Genomic DNA, 16,278 nt, shown 5'->3' with positions numbered 1-16,278 from the left:
AAATTAAAAATCAATTAAATGAGATGCAATCCAAACTGGATATCCTAATGACAAAGGTTAATGAGTTGGAAGAAAGAGTGAACGACATAGAAGACAAGTTGATGGCAAGGAAGGAAGCTGGGGAAAAAACAGAAAAACAAGAGACCATGAGGAAAGGTTAAGAGAAATAAATGATAGCCTCAGAAGGAAGAATCTATGTATAATTGGGGTTCCAGAAAGTGCCAAAGAGGGCCAGAGGGCCAGAAAGCATATTTGAACAAATCATACCTCAGAACTTCCCTAATTTGGGGAGGGAAGGAGATAGAGAGGTCCCCCCCCAAAATCAATAAAAACCATTCAACACCTCAACATTTAATAGTGAAACTTGCAAATTCCAAAGATAAAGAGAAAAATCCTCAAAGCAGTGAGAGACAAGAGATTCTTAACTTATATGAGGGGAAATATCAGATTAATAGCAGACCTCTGCACAGAGACCTGGCAGGCCAGAAGGGCTGTCAGGATATATTCAGGGTACTAAATAAGGAGAACATGCAGCCAAGAATACTTTATCCAGCAAGGCTTTCATTCAGAATAGAAGGAGAGATAAAGAGCTTCCAAGATAGGCAGAAACTGAAAGAATATGTGACCACCAAACCAGCTCTGCAAGAAATATTAATGAGGACCCTATAAGAGAAAGAGGAAGCCCAAAGAAATAATCCACAAAACAGGGAACTTAAATAGGTATTACGATGACACTAAATTCATATCTTTCAATAGTTACTCTGAATGTGAATGGGCTTAATGATCCCATCAAAAGGTGCAGAGTTTTAGACTGGATAAAAAGCAAGACACATCTATTTGCTGTCTACAAGAGACTCATTTTAGACCTAAGGACACCTACAGTCTGAAAATGAAAGGTTGGAGAACCATTTACCATTCAAATGGTCCTCAAAAGAAAGCTGGGGTAGCAATTCTCATATCAGATAAAGTTTATCCCGAAGACTGTAGTAAGAGATGAAGAGGGACACTATATCATACTTAAAGGGGCTATCCAACAAAAAGACCTAACAATCATGAATATTTATGCCCCTAATGTGGAAGCTGCCAAGGATATCAATCAATTAATAACCAAAGGAAAGACATACTTAGATAATAATACACTAATAGTAGGAGACTTAAATATGGCACTTTCTGCAAATGACAGATTTTCTAAGCACAATATCTCCAAAGAAACAAGAGCCTTAAATGATACACTGGACTTGATGAATTTCACATATATACACAGAACTTTTCATCTGAATGCAACTGAATACACATTCTTCTCAAGTACAAATGGAACTTTCTCCAGAATAGACCACATACTGGGTCACAAATCAGGTCTCAACCAATACCAAAAGATTGAAATTGTCCCCTGCATATTTTCAGACCACAATGCTTTGAAACTAGAACTCAATCACAGGAAGAAATTTGGAAGAAACTCAAACACGTGGAGGCCAAACAGCATCCTTCTAAAGGATGTATAGGTCAACCAGTATATTAGAGAAGAATTATAAAGATTCATGGAAACTAATGAAAATAAAGATACAACCATTCAAAATCTTTGGGATATAGCAAAAGCAGTCCTAAGAGGGAAATATATCACAATACAGACATCCCTCAAAAAATTAGAAAAAACTCAAATACACAAGCTAACCTCACACCTAAAGGAACTGGAGAAAGAACAGCAAATAAAACTTACACCAACCGAAGAAGAGAGTTGTTAATAAGATTCAAGCAGAGCTCAATGAAATAGAGACCAGAAGAACTGTAGAACAGATCAACAAAACCAGGAGTTGGTTCTTTGATAGAATTAATAAGATAGATAACTCATTAGCCATCCTTATTAAAAAGAAGAGAAAAGACTCAAATTAATAATATCATGAATGAAACAGGAGACATCACAATCAATACCAAGGAAATACAAACAATTTTTAAAATGTAGTATGAACAGCTATATGCCAATAAATTAGGTAATCTAGAAGAAATGGATGCATTTCTGGAAAACCTCAAACTACCAAAACTGTAATGGGAGAAATAGAAAACCTGAACAGGCCAATAACCAGGGAAGAAATTGAAGCAGTCATTAAAAAACCTCCCAAGACACAAAAATTCAGGGCCAGATGGCTTCCCAGGGGAATTTTACCAAACATTTAAAGAAGAAATAATAACTATTTTACTAAAGCTGTTCCGAAGGATAGAAAGGGATGGAATACTTCCAAACTCGTTTTATGAGGCCAGCATCACCTTAATTCCAAAGCCAGACAAAGACCCCACCAAAAAGAATTATAGACCAAAATCCCTGATGCAAAAATTATCAACAAGATACTAGCCAATAGGATCCAACAGTACATTAAGAAGATTATTCACCATGACCAAGTGGGATTTATCCCCTGGATGCAAGGTTGGTTCAACACTCATCAAAATCTTAGGGGAGAACACAGGCAACACCCTTTTTGAACTTGGCCACAGCAACTTCTTGCAAGATAGATCTATGAAGCCAAGGGAAACAAAAGCAAAACTGAACTATTGGAACTTCATCAAGATAAAAAGCTTCTGCACAGCAAAAGAAACAGTCAACAAAACTAAAAGACAACCTATAGAATGGGAGAAGATATTTGCAAATCTAAAGGATTACAAAATCCTTTATCAGATAAAAGACTAGTATTCAAGATCTATAACAAACTTATGAAAATCAACAGCAAAGAAACAAACAATCCAATCATGAAATGGGTAAAAGACATGAACAGAAATTTCACCAAAGAAGACATAAACATGGCTAACAAGTACATGAGAAAATGCTCCGCATCACTTGCCATCAGGGAAATACAAATCAAAAGCACAATGAGATACCACCTCACACCAGTGAGAATGGGGAAAATTAACAAGACAGGAAATAACAAATGTTGGAGAAGATGTGGAGAAAGGGGAACCCTCCTGCACTGTTGGTGGGAATGTGAACTGGTACAGCCACTCTGGAAAACTGTGTGGAGGTTCCTCAAAGAATTAAAAATAGAGCTACCCTACGACCCAGGAATTGCACTGCTGGGGATTTATCCCAAAGAAAATGATGTAGTGAAATGGCAGGACACCAGCACCCCAATGTTTATAGCGACAATGTCCTCAATAGCCAAACTGTGGAAGGAGCCTCGGTGTCCATCGAAGGATAAATGGATAAAGAAGCTGTGGTCTATGTATACAATGGAATATTACTCAGCCATTAGAAACGACAAATACCCACCATTTGCTTCAGTGTGGATGGAACTGGAGGGTATTATGCTGAGTGAAGTAAGTCAATCAGGGAAGGACAAACATTATATGGTTCACTCATATGGGGAATATAAAAATAGTGAAAGGGATTATAGGGGAAAGGAGAGAAATGAGTGGGAGAAATCAGAGAGGGTGACAAAACGTGAGAGACTCCTAACTCTGGGAAATGAACAAGGGGTAACAGAAGGGTAGGCGGGCAGGGAATGGGATGACTGGATGACGGGCACTGAGGGAGGCACTTGACGGGATGATCACTGGGTGTTATATGTTGGGAAATCGAACTGCAATAAAAAATATACATATTTTTTTAAAAAAGAAATGGATCTAATAGTTTTATTTTCTTTTGTTTTTGTTATTTTCTTGGCTGATATTAGACCCAAATGTGGTCTTCACTAACTGAAGCTGAAATGTCAGAACTGCTTGGTACACTATAGAGAAAGGTATCCAAAGGCTTAGGGCATTAGAATATTAGGGTAGATTTATCATGATCACCTGCTCACCCACTGCAGAAGGAAAATACACCTTTAACCACAATTGTGAGAAATACATTTGTGAGGGGATATCCCAACGTCCTTGAAGATCTCTGTGGTCACTCTTCTCTGTAGGTCAGAAATTACCATGGGAACTGCAGTAAACTGAGATCCTTAAACAATTTGATCCTGAGTGGCAGGGGATAAGTGGCAGCCCTGAATTACTAAAGAAAAGGCAGGCATGGTTATCAGAGCAGACAAAGCAGAAATCAGAATAGTCTGACTCACAGACACCCATGGTAGTTGATCATGATGTCCCTAGAAGAGAATACAGGTAGGTGCTGTATTGGTTTGCTACAGCTGCCATAACAAAATACCAGACTGGGTGGCTTAAACAACAGAAATGTACTTTGTCATATTTGTGGAGGCTGGAAGCCCATGATTGAAGTGTTCACATAGTTGGTTTCCTCTGAGATCTCTCTTCTTGGGTTCCAGATGCCTACCCTCTTGCAGTTCTTTACATGGTTTTGTTTTTTATCTGTGCACGTGCATCCCTTGTGTCTTTTGGTGTGTCTAAATTTCCTTTTCTTATAAGGATAGTAGTCATATTTGATTAGGACTTAGAGGAATGGCCTTGTTTTAACTTAATCACTTCCTTAAAGCCTTTGTCTCCAAACCCTTTACATTCAAAGGTAATGGGGATTTGGGCTTCAATATATAAATTCTGGGGACACCCAATACAGCCCATAAAAGGTGGTCTCCTAAATTCTTATATGATCTGTATAAACAGAAGAATCAAGTGAGCAGAAGTCTAATTTGAAATACCAAAATAAAGTCATAGCCCTTTAAGCAATTTCTAGACTTGAGTCAGTTTGCAGACCCAGAACTCCTTGAATAGAGGGGACGTATCCCACTATAGTGTCAAAAATGTATACTGTTAATATTTCTTTCAGCTTTCCCCAGAGGAACCTATTTCCTTTTATCAAGGTGAATGTGCTTTGGGGAAAAGGAAATCATCAGAAATTTCAGGGATCAGTGCACACTAACTCTGAGGGTTCACTAACTTCACAAGACCCAAAACATCACTGTGGTCTATTAGCCAGATAAGGACTTACAGAGGTCAGGTGATCAGTGGAATTTTAGCTCAGGTCCACCTCCTAGTGAGTCCAGCGGGTCACGGAACCCATTCTGTGGTTATTTTCTGCGTTCCAGAATGTATTCTTTGGAATAGAAATATTCCGCAACTGGCAGAATGCTCATGTTTTATCACTGGAGGGAGGCCTCTTATGGTAGGAAATGACTAAGTAGAAGCCACTAGGGTTGCCTCTGCTTATGAAACTAGGAAAGCAGTACCACATTTCTGGAGGAATGGTAGATATTAATGCTACCATCAAGGACTTGAAAGATGCAGGAGTATTGACTCCCATCACATCCCCCGTTCAACTTATTTATTTGGCCTGCATAGAAAAATACGGGATCTTAGGGAATAACTGGATTATTGTGAACCTAACCAGATAGTGATTCCAATTGCGGTTGCTGCTCCAAATGTGGTTGCATTGCCAGAGGAAATTAACACATACCCTGGTACCTGGGATGCAACTATTGACACAGAAATGCTCCCTCCACCCGGCCCCCTGCAAGACCTGTTGATAAAGACCACTGGAAGCTATTTGCTTTCAGCTGGCCAGACCAGCAATATACCTTCACTGTCCTACCTCAAAGTTATATCAGCTCTTCAGAATTATGTTATAATTTTGTTTGCAGATAATTTTCCCTTCAACAAAATATCACAATGGTCCATTACATTGATGATATTATGCTGATTGGACCTGATGAACAAGAAGTAGACTTATTGGTAAGGCATTTGCATGCCAGAGGGTGAGAAATGAATCTAATATGGTTTTTTAGGGGCTTTCCACCTCAGTGAAATTTTCAAGGTCTGGTAGTATGGGGTATATCAAGATATACCTACCAAGGTGAAGGATAAGTTGTTTCATCTGGCACCTCTTAGAACCAAAAAAAAAGAGGGGGTGTCTATGCCTAGTAGACTTCTTTGTTCTTTGGAGGCAATATATTCCTTATTTGGATGTGTTACTCTGGCTCATTTACTGAGTGACCTGAAAAGATGCTAGCCTTAAATGGGGCCAAGAACGACAGAAGATTCTTCAACAGATCCAGGCAGTAAGTATTTCAGCATGTCCTATCACTTAGGCCATATGACCCAGCAGATTCAATGGTGCTTGAAATGTCTCATAGATGGAGGTGCTGTTTGGAGCCTTTGACAGGCTCCTGTAACCATTTATTTGGCCTGCATAGAAAAGGATAGAGAATAATAATATCTTTATGTGATTTAATTTTAGAACCAGAACCTGAAGAACCTGCAGACTTTCTAGAAAGTAAAAAACTTGAAGAGTCACAGGAAGAGGGTAAGAAGGAAGAAGAAGAAGAAATCGAAATAAGTACAGAACAGTCAACAATACCAGCCATTTTGGAACGACTTTGGTCCTTTTCCTGTGATTTAACCAAAGGCCTTAGTGTGAGCAGCCTTGCCTGGAATAAAATAAATCCTGTAAGTTATTGAACATTTTAACAATTCTATGTTTAGCATATAAGGTGACTGTCAAGTAGTAATGAAGTTTTTTTTTCCCTCAATTTTAGGCAAGGGATTTTAATTGACATAAACCAGAGTTTTAATATCCTTTCACAAGAAGTTCATGTTTCAAAAAATGGAAAATGAAAATAGTTATAAAATAAGTTTTTTCTCCTTCAATATGAAAACATCATCATTTTTATTTTAGGAGATGTACTTGGGACATAGTTTCTCTGAATCCATATCAGATACTTAAAGTAAACCAGAAGATAATATATAATTGATTTATTTTCAGATATCAAACTCATGTACCCAAATTTATATTCTTCTTGAAGTAATCATATTCAGAAGTATATACTTAATCTACTGATTCTGAAAATGTGCAAAATAATTTTGAGATTCCCAAAATGCTATTACTACCAGTAATAACAAATACTTAAACAGCACTTACTATATTCCAGGTGCTATTGCAAGCATTTTACTTTTATTAACACAACTCTGAGTTAGGTACTATTTCCCCAATATGTTGATGAGGAAACTGAAGTACAACAAGGATAAATAAATTGCCCAAAGTTATACAACTAGTAAGTTAAATAGCTAGAATTCAAACCCAAACATCTGGCACCAGGGTTCTTAACTGCACAGGCACCAAAAATCATCTTGAGGCAAGTTATATGAATCATTAAGTTAGGAATGGTATGTTTGCTTTTAAAAAAGATATGACTATAAGGGTGACTGGGTGGCTCAGTTAGTTAAGCGTCAGACTCTTGATTTTGGCTCAGGTTATGGCCTCAGGGTTGTGAAATCAAGCCCTGCGTTGGGCTCCATACCTAGCAGGAAGTCTGCTTGAGATTCTCTCTCCGTTCCTCCCCCCTTCTCTTTAGTTAAAAGAGAAGAGAAGAGAGAGAGAGAGAGGCTTATAGAGTAACGAGACATTTTCTCCTAGGGCTTATAAACTGCTTCTGAAAACAAGATTTTCAATTAGGGATTCCAAAACCTTTTGTGTAATGACAATATCTTTGGAATGAATATTTAGTGTGCTTTTAAAGTGGTCAGAACTAATTTGTTCATTTACACTGCATTGTATTATGTATGTTTAAGGATTTGGGGCAGCCCCGGTGGCCCAGCAGTTTAGTGATGTCTTCAGCCCAGGGTGTGATCCCGGAGACCTGGGATCAAGTCCCATGTCAGGCTCCCTGCATGGAGCCTGCTTCTCCCTCTGCCTGTGTCTCTGCCTCTCTCTCTGTGTGTGTCTGTCATGAATAAATAAATAAAATCTTAAAAAAAAAGAATTAGCCTTATTATTTTATTGCCACACCTTATAAGATTCTATGTGCAAATATGCTAGTTGTTATGTTTATTAAAAAACAGAAATTATTTAATCATTTTTATAGAAACCGCTATAACACATTATTTAAGTTATGCACATTGTTTTTTAATTGCATAAAATACTTTTAGTATGAATTGGTCTTTATAAAACTATATTTGGATAAGTGAGATTTAATAATAATAACTAATAAAGATGAATAATTCACTTTTAGAAACTGAATATACTAGTATTTTAAAAGTTAATATATTGCTATTGAGATTAAAGTTAGGGGCACCCAGGTGGCTCAGTGGTTGAGCATCTGTCTTCGGCTCAGGGCGTGATCCCAGGGTCCTGGGATTGAGTCCCACATCAGGCTCCCCACACAGAGCTTCTCCCTCTGCCTCTCTGCCTCTCTCTGTGTCTCTCATGAATAAATAAATAAAAACTATTTTTTTAAAAAAGAGATTAAAGTTAAATAATTTTTAGTGAAGCTAAAAATATGACAAATACCATCTATCATATTTATTAATTCATTCTACAAATACTGAACATTCGCTCTGTGCCAGGAACTCTGATAAGGCATTAGAGTTACAGTAGTAATTTAGTCATACATAGATCCTGCCCATATAATGGTTCTCTATGTACTTTAATAAGGAAAATAAATAGTGCTGTGGGAATACATAAGAGATGCTCATGAATACTTTTTAGAAGAAGTGGTGCCTATGCTGAGTCTAAGATTAATAAAAGCTTGTCCATGTAGAGTGGTTTAAGGCACAGGAAATTATAGAGATGATGTTTGCCTGAAGATAGGGTTGTGGCAAAAAAATATATATATATATCTTTAAAGATTTTATTTATTCATGAGAGACACACACAGAGAGAGAGAGAGAGAGACAGAGACACAGGCAGAGGGAGAAGCAGGCTCCATGCAGGGAGCCTGGTATGGGATTCGATCCCAGGACCCTGGGATCACAACCTGAGCCAAAGGCTCAACCATTGAGCCACCCAGATGCCCCTACATTTTTGATAAAGATATTCTGATAATGAAGAAGAGACTGGGTTTAGTCAATCATTAAATTTTTGTCTATAAGCATTTCTTGAGATGAACTGCTTTATTAATCTGCTTGGGGTACCATAACAAAATACCATAGACTGGCTGGGTTAAAAAATAGAAATTTATTTTCTTGCAGTATTGGAGGCTAGGAAGTTTAGGAGCAAGGTGCTGGCCAATTTGGTTACTGGTTAAAGCTCTCCCTGGCTTACAGATGGCTACCTTCTTGCCATGCTCTCACATGGTGAAGAGAGAGAGCTCTGGTGTCTTTTCCTCATTTTATAAAGCCACCAATCCTATTGGACTAAGATTATGACCTCATTTAACCCTGGTGACCTCCTTAAAGCCCTATCCTTAAATATAATGATATTGGGGATTAAGGCTGCAACACATGTAGTTTAGGGGAAGATTCAAAATTCAATTAATGGTACTCTGTTTTTATATTTGAAATAATTAAGTCATTCTCAAAAACCCATGAAACATTATAATGTAGTAATACAATCTTGGAAGATTATCTCAATATATAAAAGAACTTTTTAATTGATTCTTTTTAGATATTTATTAGTCTGAAGATATGATGATTATTATTTTGCTTAGGAAGATGGAGGTGTAAAGTAAAAATAGATGGTAGACTGGTATTTTGTTTCCTCAATAGAAATGTCTTATTGCTATTTTAAACACAGTTCATTAATATGCATCTTTACGTATTTCCCATATTTTATGCCATCCTCTCTTATTTTAACATAATTTGCTGGTTTTCAGGACCTTTTGGCTGTTGGCTATGGGCACTTTGGATTTAAAGAGCAAAAAAGAGGATTGGCTTGCTGCTGGTCAATAAAGAATCCTATGGTAACTAAATAGGAATAAACCCATTTTTAGTCGGTTAAATGTTGACATAATTCTCATAAAGTATATAGTTGTATGTGATAATTAAACAAAGTAAAAAAAATGACCAAAGAAAATCTGTAAGAATTAAAATTTGTTCTTATTGATATAGAGTAAATTCATTTAATAAATATTTATTGAGTATTTACCATGGGCTGTTAGATCTGTTGATTCAGAGTAGTCTACCATAACAAAGACAAATTTGCAAGTGAAAATCCTTTGCAAATTATGTTTCATTTAATACTGGGTTATAAATAAATCATCACCTTATGAGATAGATTTTTGCTATCCTGAATACATTAAATAGATAAATATGACCGTGCTATTAGCATGAATTTTTCAAGAATAATAAGAATCAATCATGCTTTTTCATTAAGCAGTAGCAGTCAATATGTTACTTTGCAGCTTTACATTAGATTTAATTAATAACTAGAAATGTGAAGTAGAAAACTTAGAAAAGGATCAGAGGGGGAAAAATCAGATCTTTTATAAATAGTCCCAGTCTATTAGGGAGCTGGGTTTATATAGAGTAAAAGAAGGAAAGGAAGAAGCAATTTTACACATGTAGAAGGATTGATAAAAGATCTGTTATCAGTAAGTTGTTTACTTTTCCACATAGATTGTTAGAAGCAAGAAAGGATTTAGATTAGACTTCAAGCAAAATAAAACAATAAAACTCTTCACAAAGTTGTAGAGTTGTAGAATTCTACCTTCAAGAGTTTCTTTTTTTTTTTTTGGAGCTTCCTCTATCCTTCTTAGAAATGTCTAGATAACCCAAGCATCTGAAACATATACTGGAAGATAGGAACATTGCTAGATAATTTGTTTGGAGCATTATTTGTTTCTGAAAGAAGATGATCTATGGTGACCATACAAATCCTGCTGAAAGATTACCAAAATATGATCATTGTTGGAGGAGGCCATGCTGTGGTATTTCTTAAAATTATTGAGCTCTGAGTATTCATCAAAGTAAAGGACATGACTGATGTTTTGTTCTCATCTATACTGGAAGTTAGGAGGAGTAACTGAATGTGGACTAGCTCTTCTTATGTTTCCACTGGCACCAGACAGTCCACCATTTAGCCACCATTATAACCTACCTTATATGGCCTGCAAAACCAAGTTTAAAATATAATTATTTTTTTCTTCAGTGGCCAGAACGTATTTATCAGAGTCCATATGGAGCTACTGCTGTGGATTTCTCAATTGGAACACCTAATCTTCTAGCCGTTGGCTATCACAATGGCACAATTGCCATTTATAATGTACAGAGCAACAGTAATGTTCCAGTTCTGGATAGTAGGTGAGAATCCAAGAATTAGGTAAACATATAATATGTACTTTTTTAGGGAGAAGTAAAAATTTACTCCAATGTTATTTAGTTTTGAGTGAATGTTTATATTGTTGTTGAAAGTGATACTATTATTTTTCAAATATTTAATAGTTCCTCATGTTATCTCTCTAGCTAGAATGCTCTTTTCTAAAATCTGCATGTTCTCTGTCCACCTCACCAAACTTCCTTGACAGTTTATGCTTATTCTTTAAAAAAATTTTAAATTTCCCCAGCTTTGTTGAGGTATAATTGACAAATAAAAATTATATTCATTTAGGTTATATGATGTGATTTTTTAAATGGGTACAATGTAATTATTTAATAATGTATACATTGTGGAATGTTTACTACAGTCAAATTGATTAATACATCCATCACCTCTTATAGTTGCCTTTTGTGTGTGTGTGGTAAGAAGACTTAAGATCTACCCTTTTGCAAATTTCAAGTATACAGTACTGTATTATTAACTATGATCATCATACTGTAAATTAGATCTCCAGAACTTAAGTATCTTGTAACTGAAAGTATACTTTTTATTGCTTTGGTGTCACCTCCTCCAAGTAACCTTTCCATTCTGTTATTTTGTGCACTTGTATTAGTTATTATATCACTTATTATACTGCATATATATTGTTTACATATATATCTTCTGAAGAGGCTGTAAGCAACTTAAATCAAGAATTAAGTCTTAGCTTTGTATCTGCAGCATGGCACATAATATCAGGCATGGAGGAGGATTATATTGTGTTTAATTAAGAATAAATAAACGAGTGATATTAAGAAAATAAAAAAATCAAAAGTGAAAGATATTAAATATGTTAGGCTTTTGTAATAGATCAGATACCAGTGGGGCAAAAGTGAAGTAGTATATTTATATTAGTGTTTGAATAAACTTAGAGCTGAAAATGGTCAGTAAAGCAGGGCCCTTAAGTTTAACTTTGAAATTATTTGCAATGTTTTGTAAGCATGGGCTTGTTTCTGGGAAGATGGTCTAATATTTGTACCAAATTATCAAAGCTGTATGATATTTAAAAGATTCAGAATGATTGCTTTGGAAGATTTGCATAAAAAATCAGTAATCTGATTTTAATTCTTCAGAAAAATGTTAAATTTCAGCCCTAGAGAGAATCAAGCCAGTGGGCAAGCCAGAAACAGAAAGAAAGGTGAGGTAATTGTTTACTTAAATAAGACTTAAATAATTTATTCATTTATGAAAAAAATTCATATGAAGGTGAAGATACTTAAACTCAATGTATCCAATATAAGTTTATATAACTTATCTAGGAAAAAGTAAATGAGTGGAGTAAGGAAAATATGTTCTGAAAAGAAAGAAAATATTTTCTTTTGTTTCTGTTATGGCAATTAATATGATTAAGTCAGTAAAATTTTCCTTTTGTAAGAAATGAGAATACCAAAAAAATATTACGTGACAAAATGATTATTTTCCCCATTTTTCAAAATACTTTAAGTAAAAATCCAGTTTTGAACAATAAAGGCATTATTCTGTAAGTAGGTTGCAGTGCTTCAGGGCGTTGTCCTTATGACTTATACTCATGTCCTTTCAAAAATTATGACAGTGATTCTATATTTAGTGCTTTTCCCCGTTTTAGTGAATCACCTCAAAAACATTTGGGACCTGTATGGCAATTACAATGGATAGAACAAGATCGAGGGACAACAGGTGATGACAAAAGAGAAATACTTGTTTCTATATCAGCAGATGGAAGAATCTCCAAATGGGTTATACGGAAAGGACTAGACAGTCATGGTAAAAAGAACGCATAAATACATATATATCTATCAATCAAATGATCTTTCTCTTGTCCTGTGCTGCCTTAAAATTCCTAGTGAGCCATATGTAAGAGGTGACCAATTTTGGTTTGGCTACATAAGAAAGAAACTGGGCTTGGTCATTGTTTTTCTAAGCATCTTGTTCTGGTATTTGCTAATTTCAACCTAATCACGTGCAAAAGAGGGCAGAAATCACACTATTCTTTCTAGAAGGGATACACTTTGTATATACAATACTTTTTCGTGTGGTAAATAAGATAAAAGTTTTTTTTCTTTCAATAAAGATTTGATGCGTTTGAAGCGAACTACCGCTAGCAGCAGCAAAAAAGGAGGGGAAACGGAAAAAAAAGGTGAAGCTCTGATATCTCGGCAGGCTCCTGGAATGTGTTTTGCTTTTCATCCTAAGGTAAATTATTTCAATCCATTATTTACTATTGCATATAACAACTTCCAGTGTTTGAAGTGTATTAAGATATAAAGCAAGACAAAGTTTTAGCATGTTAATAAATACTGTGCCTTATAGGTAAAACAAAGCAAAACAAACGTAGGCATAGCTGCCAAACTAAAGTAGAGTGGCAACTTCCAGTTGGCTGCCCTATGCCTTCCTCTGCCTTCTAGAGGAAAGGTCTGTATTTCTGAGGAACTGTGAAAGGATTCTCTTTTCAACTTCATGTTTAACTTGAATGCCCCTCCTTACTCCTCTTGGGTGTTCTGCTGCTTCATCATATTAATAGAAATCAAATCTACTATAAAGTCCTCTATTTCAATGTGAGTGGTGCCTCTCATGATCCTGAGGATTGGGAAGACCAGTTAAGTTCATGCTTATCAGGCCAGAATCAAATCAAAGCACAGTTAATGAAGTCCTACTTTTTCTCATTCTTTTTTATGGAAGTTCTTTGGAATCAAAATTCAGCAACTGACAGACTTCAAAGGAAACGTATCCTCTTATGTTTTCTGTTACATGTGATATGGTCATCTCTTTAGTGACACCGTCATCCACCTAGTTATGCAAACCAAAACTTGAGCTCTTACTCTTTTCTACCTAATCATCCAAATGATTTTCATGTCTTGTTGTCCTGCTCCTTCTAGTCCAAGCCTACTCACTGCTAGTGTAGTTCAGGCCCTATGTTTCATTTTTACCACTATAGTTGTATTCTTAACTGCTTTCATTCTCAAATTCTTGTAATTCACATTTCACCTTGACTGTAGAACAGTGGTTCTCAATGTTGGCAGGAAGGGACATATTTTACCACCACAGTACATTTTGCAATGTCTCGATATTATTATTGGTTGTTTCAGGTCCAAGAGGTGGGACATGGGAAGGAATGCTATTGGCATTTAGTGGGCAGAGTCCAGGGATGCCGCTAAACATCCTACAATGCACAGGACAACTACTGCCTTCCTCTGCATAGAAGGAGAAGGGAACAGGGAAGGGGAAGGAGAAGAAGGAGGAGGAGGAGGAATATATATATAAAATATCAACGGTGCTGGATTGAGAAATCCTAGTCTGGTGTCCTAGAAATGTCCTTGGCATAAAGAATTTGAGATAATCATGTAGTCTGTAAATAAAGAATTTAACCATTTATTTTTTTCTTTCTTTCCTGATTATCCTGGCTTGAACTTCCAGCACAATCATGAATAGAAGTGGTGAAAACAAACATCTCTCTCTTGTTTCTGACCTTAGAGAGAAAGCATTCAGTCCTTTTACTATTAAGTATGATGTAAGCTGAGGTTTTTATGTAGATGCAATCAATCACATTGAGGAGATCCTGTTGCATTACTATTTGTTGAGACTTGTATCAGGGATGGTGTTAGGTTTTCATCAAATGCTTTTTTTACATATGACAATGATTATACAATTTTTCTTTCAAGTTTGTTAATATGATGAATTACATTAATTTTTAAATTTTTGTTTCTAAGAGAAACTTGACCATGATTTATACCTTTAATCTACTGTTGAATTTAATATGCTAAAATTTTATTTAAGATTTTTCAACTTTAAGGGATAGTCATCTATAGTTTTCTTTTCTGTAAGGTCTTTGTCTGGTTTTGATACTAGAGTAATCCTCTAGAATGAGTTGAAAAGTATGCCCTCTTTACTTTTTTTGAAAGAATTTTGTACAATTAGTATTATTTCTTCATTACATATTTGATGAGATTAATAAAGCATCTGGGCCTGGAGTTTTGGGAAGATTTTTAACTTTTACCTAGAAATTAAAATTTTCAGTAGATACAGTGTTATTAGTATCATTATCTATTTCTTCTTGAGTGAATTTTGGTAATTTGTGTCTTTCAAGGAATGTATTTCATCTAAGTTATTAAAATTAATGGCATAATATTTCCTTAATGTCTTTTAATAGCTATAAAATATGTACTCTTTAAAATACGTCACCTCTTTAATTTCTACTATTAGTGATTTTTGTCTTCTTTTTTCTTTCTCTTTTCTTTAATCTAGCTAGAAATTTATCAGTGTTACTGATCTCAAAGAACTAGCTTTTGATTTCTCTGAATTTCGCTATTGTTTTTCTGTTTTCTATATAATTGATTTCCACTTTGATCTTTATTTTCTTTCTTCTCCTTTGGTTTTTTTTGCTCTTATTTTTCTGGCTTATTCAGGTGGAAGCCAGGATCATTGATTTGTGACTTTTCTTCTTTTATGATAGAGGCATTTGTGCTATAACTTTTTCTCTAAGTACTGCTTTGGCAGCATCCCACAAAGTCTAATATGTTATATTTACATTTTCATTCTATTCAGAGTACTTTCTAATTTCTTCTTTGATTTCTTTTTTGATGGATGGATTATTTCAAAGCATGCTATTTAGTTTTTAAATATTTGGGGCTTTTGCATGGATCTTTCTGTTCTTGATTTCTAATTCAATTCCATCATGATCAGAGAACAAACTTTTTATAAACAGAATCCTTTTGAACTTATTGAGATTTGTTTTAAAGCCCAGAATGTGATATTAACATGTAAAGTTCCCTGTGCACTTCAGAAAAATGTATATTCTGCTGCTATTGGGTGGAGTGTTCTATGAATGATAAATCAGGTTAGATTGGTTAAAGGTGTTCAAGTTGACTATATCCTTGCTGATTTTCTGCCTATTTCTTCCACTTATTAAGAGAAAGGTACTGAAATCTCTGGCCATAATTGTGGATTTGTCTATTTTTTCCTTGTAATTCTCTCTGTTTTTGCCTTATGTTACTCAAAGGTTTGTTTTAGGTATATAAATGTGTAAGATTGTTATGTTCTCTTGACTAATCAACTCTTTTATCATTGTAAAGTGGCCTTATCTATAATGGATAATATGTATTCTGAAATCAACTTAGTCTGATATTACTGCAGCCACCAGCTTTCTTTTAACTAGTGTTAGCATGTTATATCTTTTTAAAAAATTAAGTTTGTATTTAAATTCCAGTCAGTTAACATACTGTGTAATATTAGTTTCATGTGTAGAATTTAGTGATTCAACACTTACATACAAAACCTGGTACTCATCACAACAAATGCCCTCCTTAATACCCAGCATCTATTTAACCCATCCCTCTACCCACCTCCCCTCTGGC

General features: G+C 35.3%; 1 protein-coding gene across 1 annotated transcript in view; it reads left to right on the top strand.

Annotated features, from left to right (window-relative positions):
* The window catches only part of DNAI4 (dynein axonemal intermediate chain 4), a 98,210-nt gene that overhangs the window by 67,236 nt on the left and 14,696 nt on the right, over positions 1–16,278 (top strand). The window contains exons 9-13 of the mRNA XM_055304797.1: positions 6,116–6,324; positions 9,468–9,554; positions 10,742–10,893; positions 12,534–12,691; positions 12,999–13,120. Coding sequence (XP_055160772.1) covers positions 6,116–6,324; positions 9,468–9,554; positions 10,742–10,893; positions 12,534–12,691; positions 12,999–13,120 — 728 coding nt within the window. The remainder of the gene's footprint in view (positions 1–6,115; positions 6,325–9,467; positions 9,555–10,741; positions 10,894–12,533; positions 12,692–12,998; positions 13,121–16,278) is intronic.

Source organism: Nyctereutes procyonoides, unplaced genomic scaffold (assembly GCF_905146905.1).
Source record: "Nyctereutes procyonoides isolate TBG_1078 unplaced genomic scaffold, NYPRO_anot_genome, whole genome shotgun sequence".
Lineage (NCBI taxonomy): Eukaryota > Metazoa > Chordata > Mammalia > Carnivora > Canidae > Nyctereutes > Nyctereutes procyonoides.
Note: the sequence above shows the minus strand (reverse complement) of the source record. Positions and strands in the feature narration are given on the sequence as shown.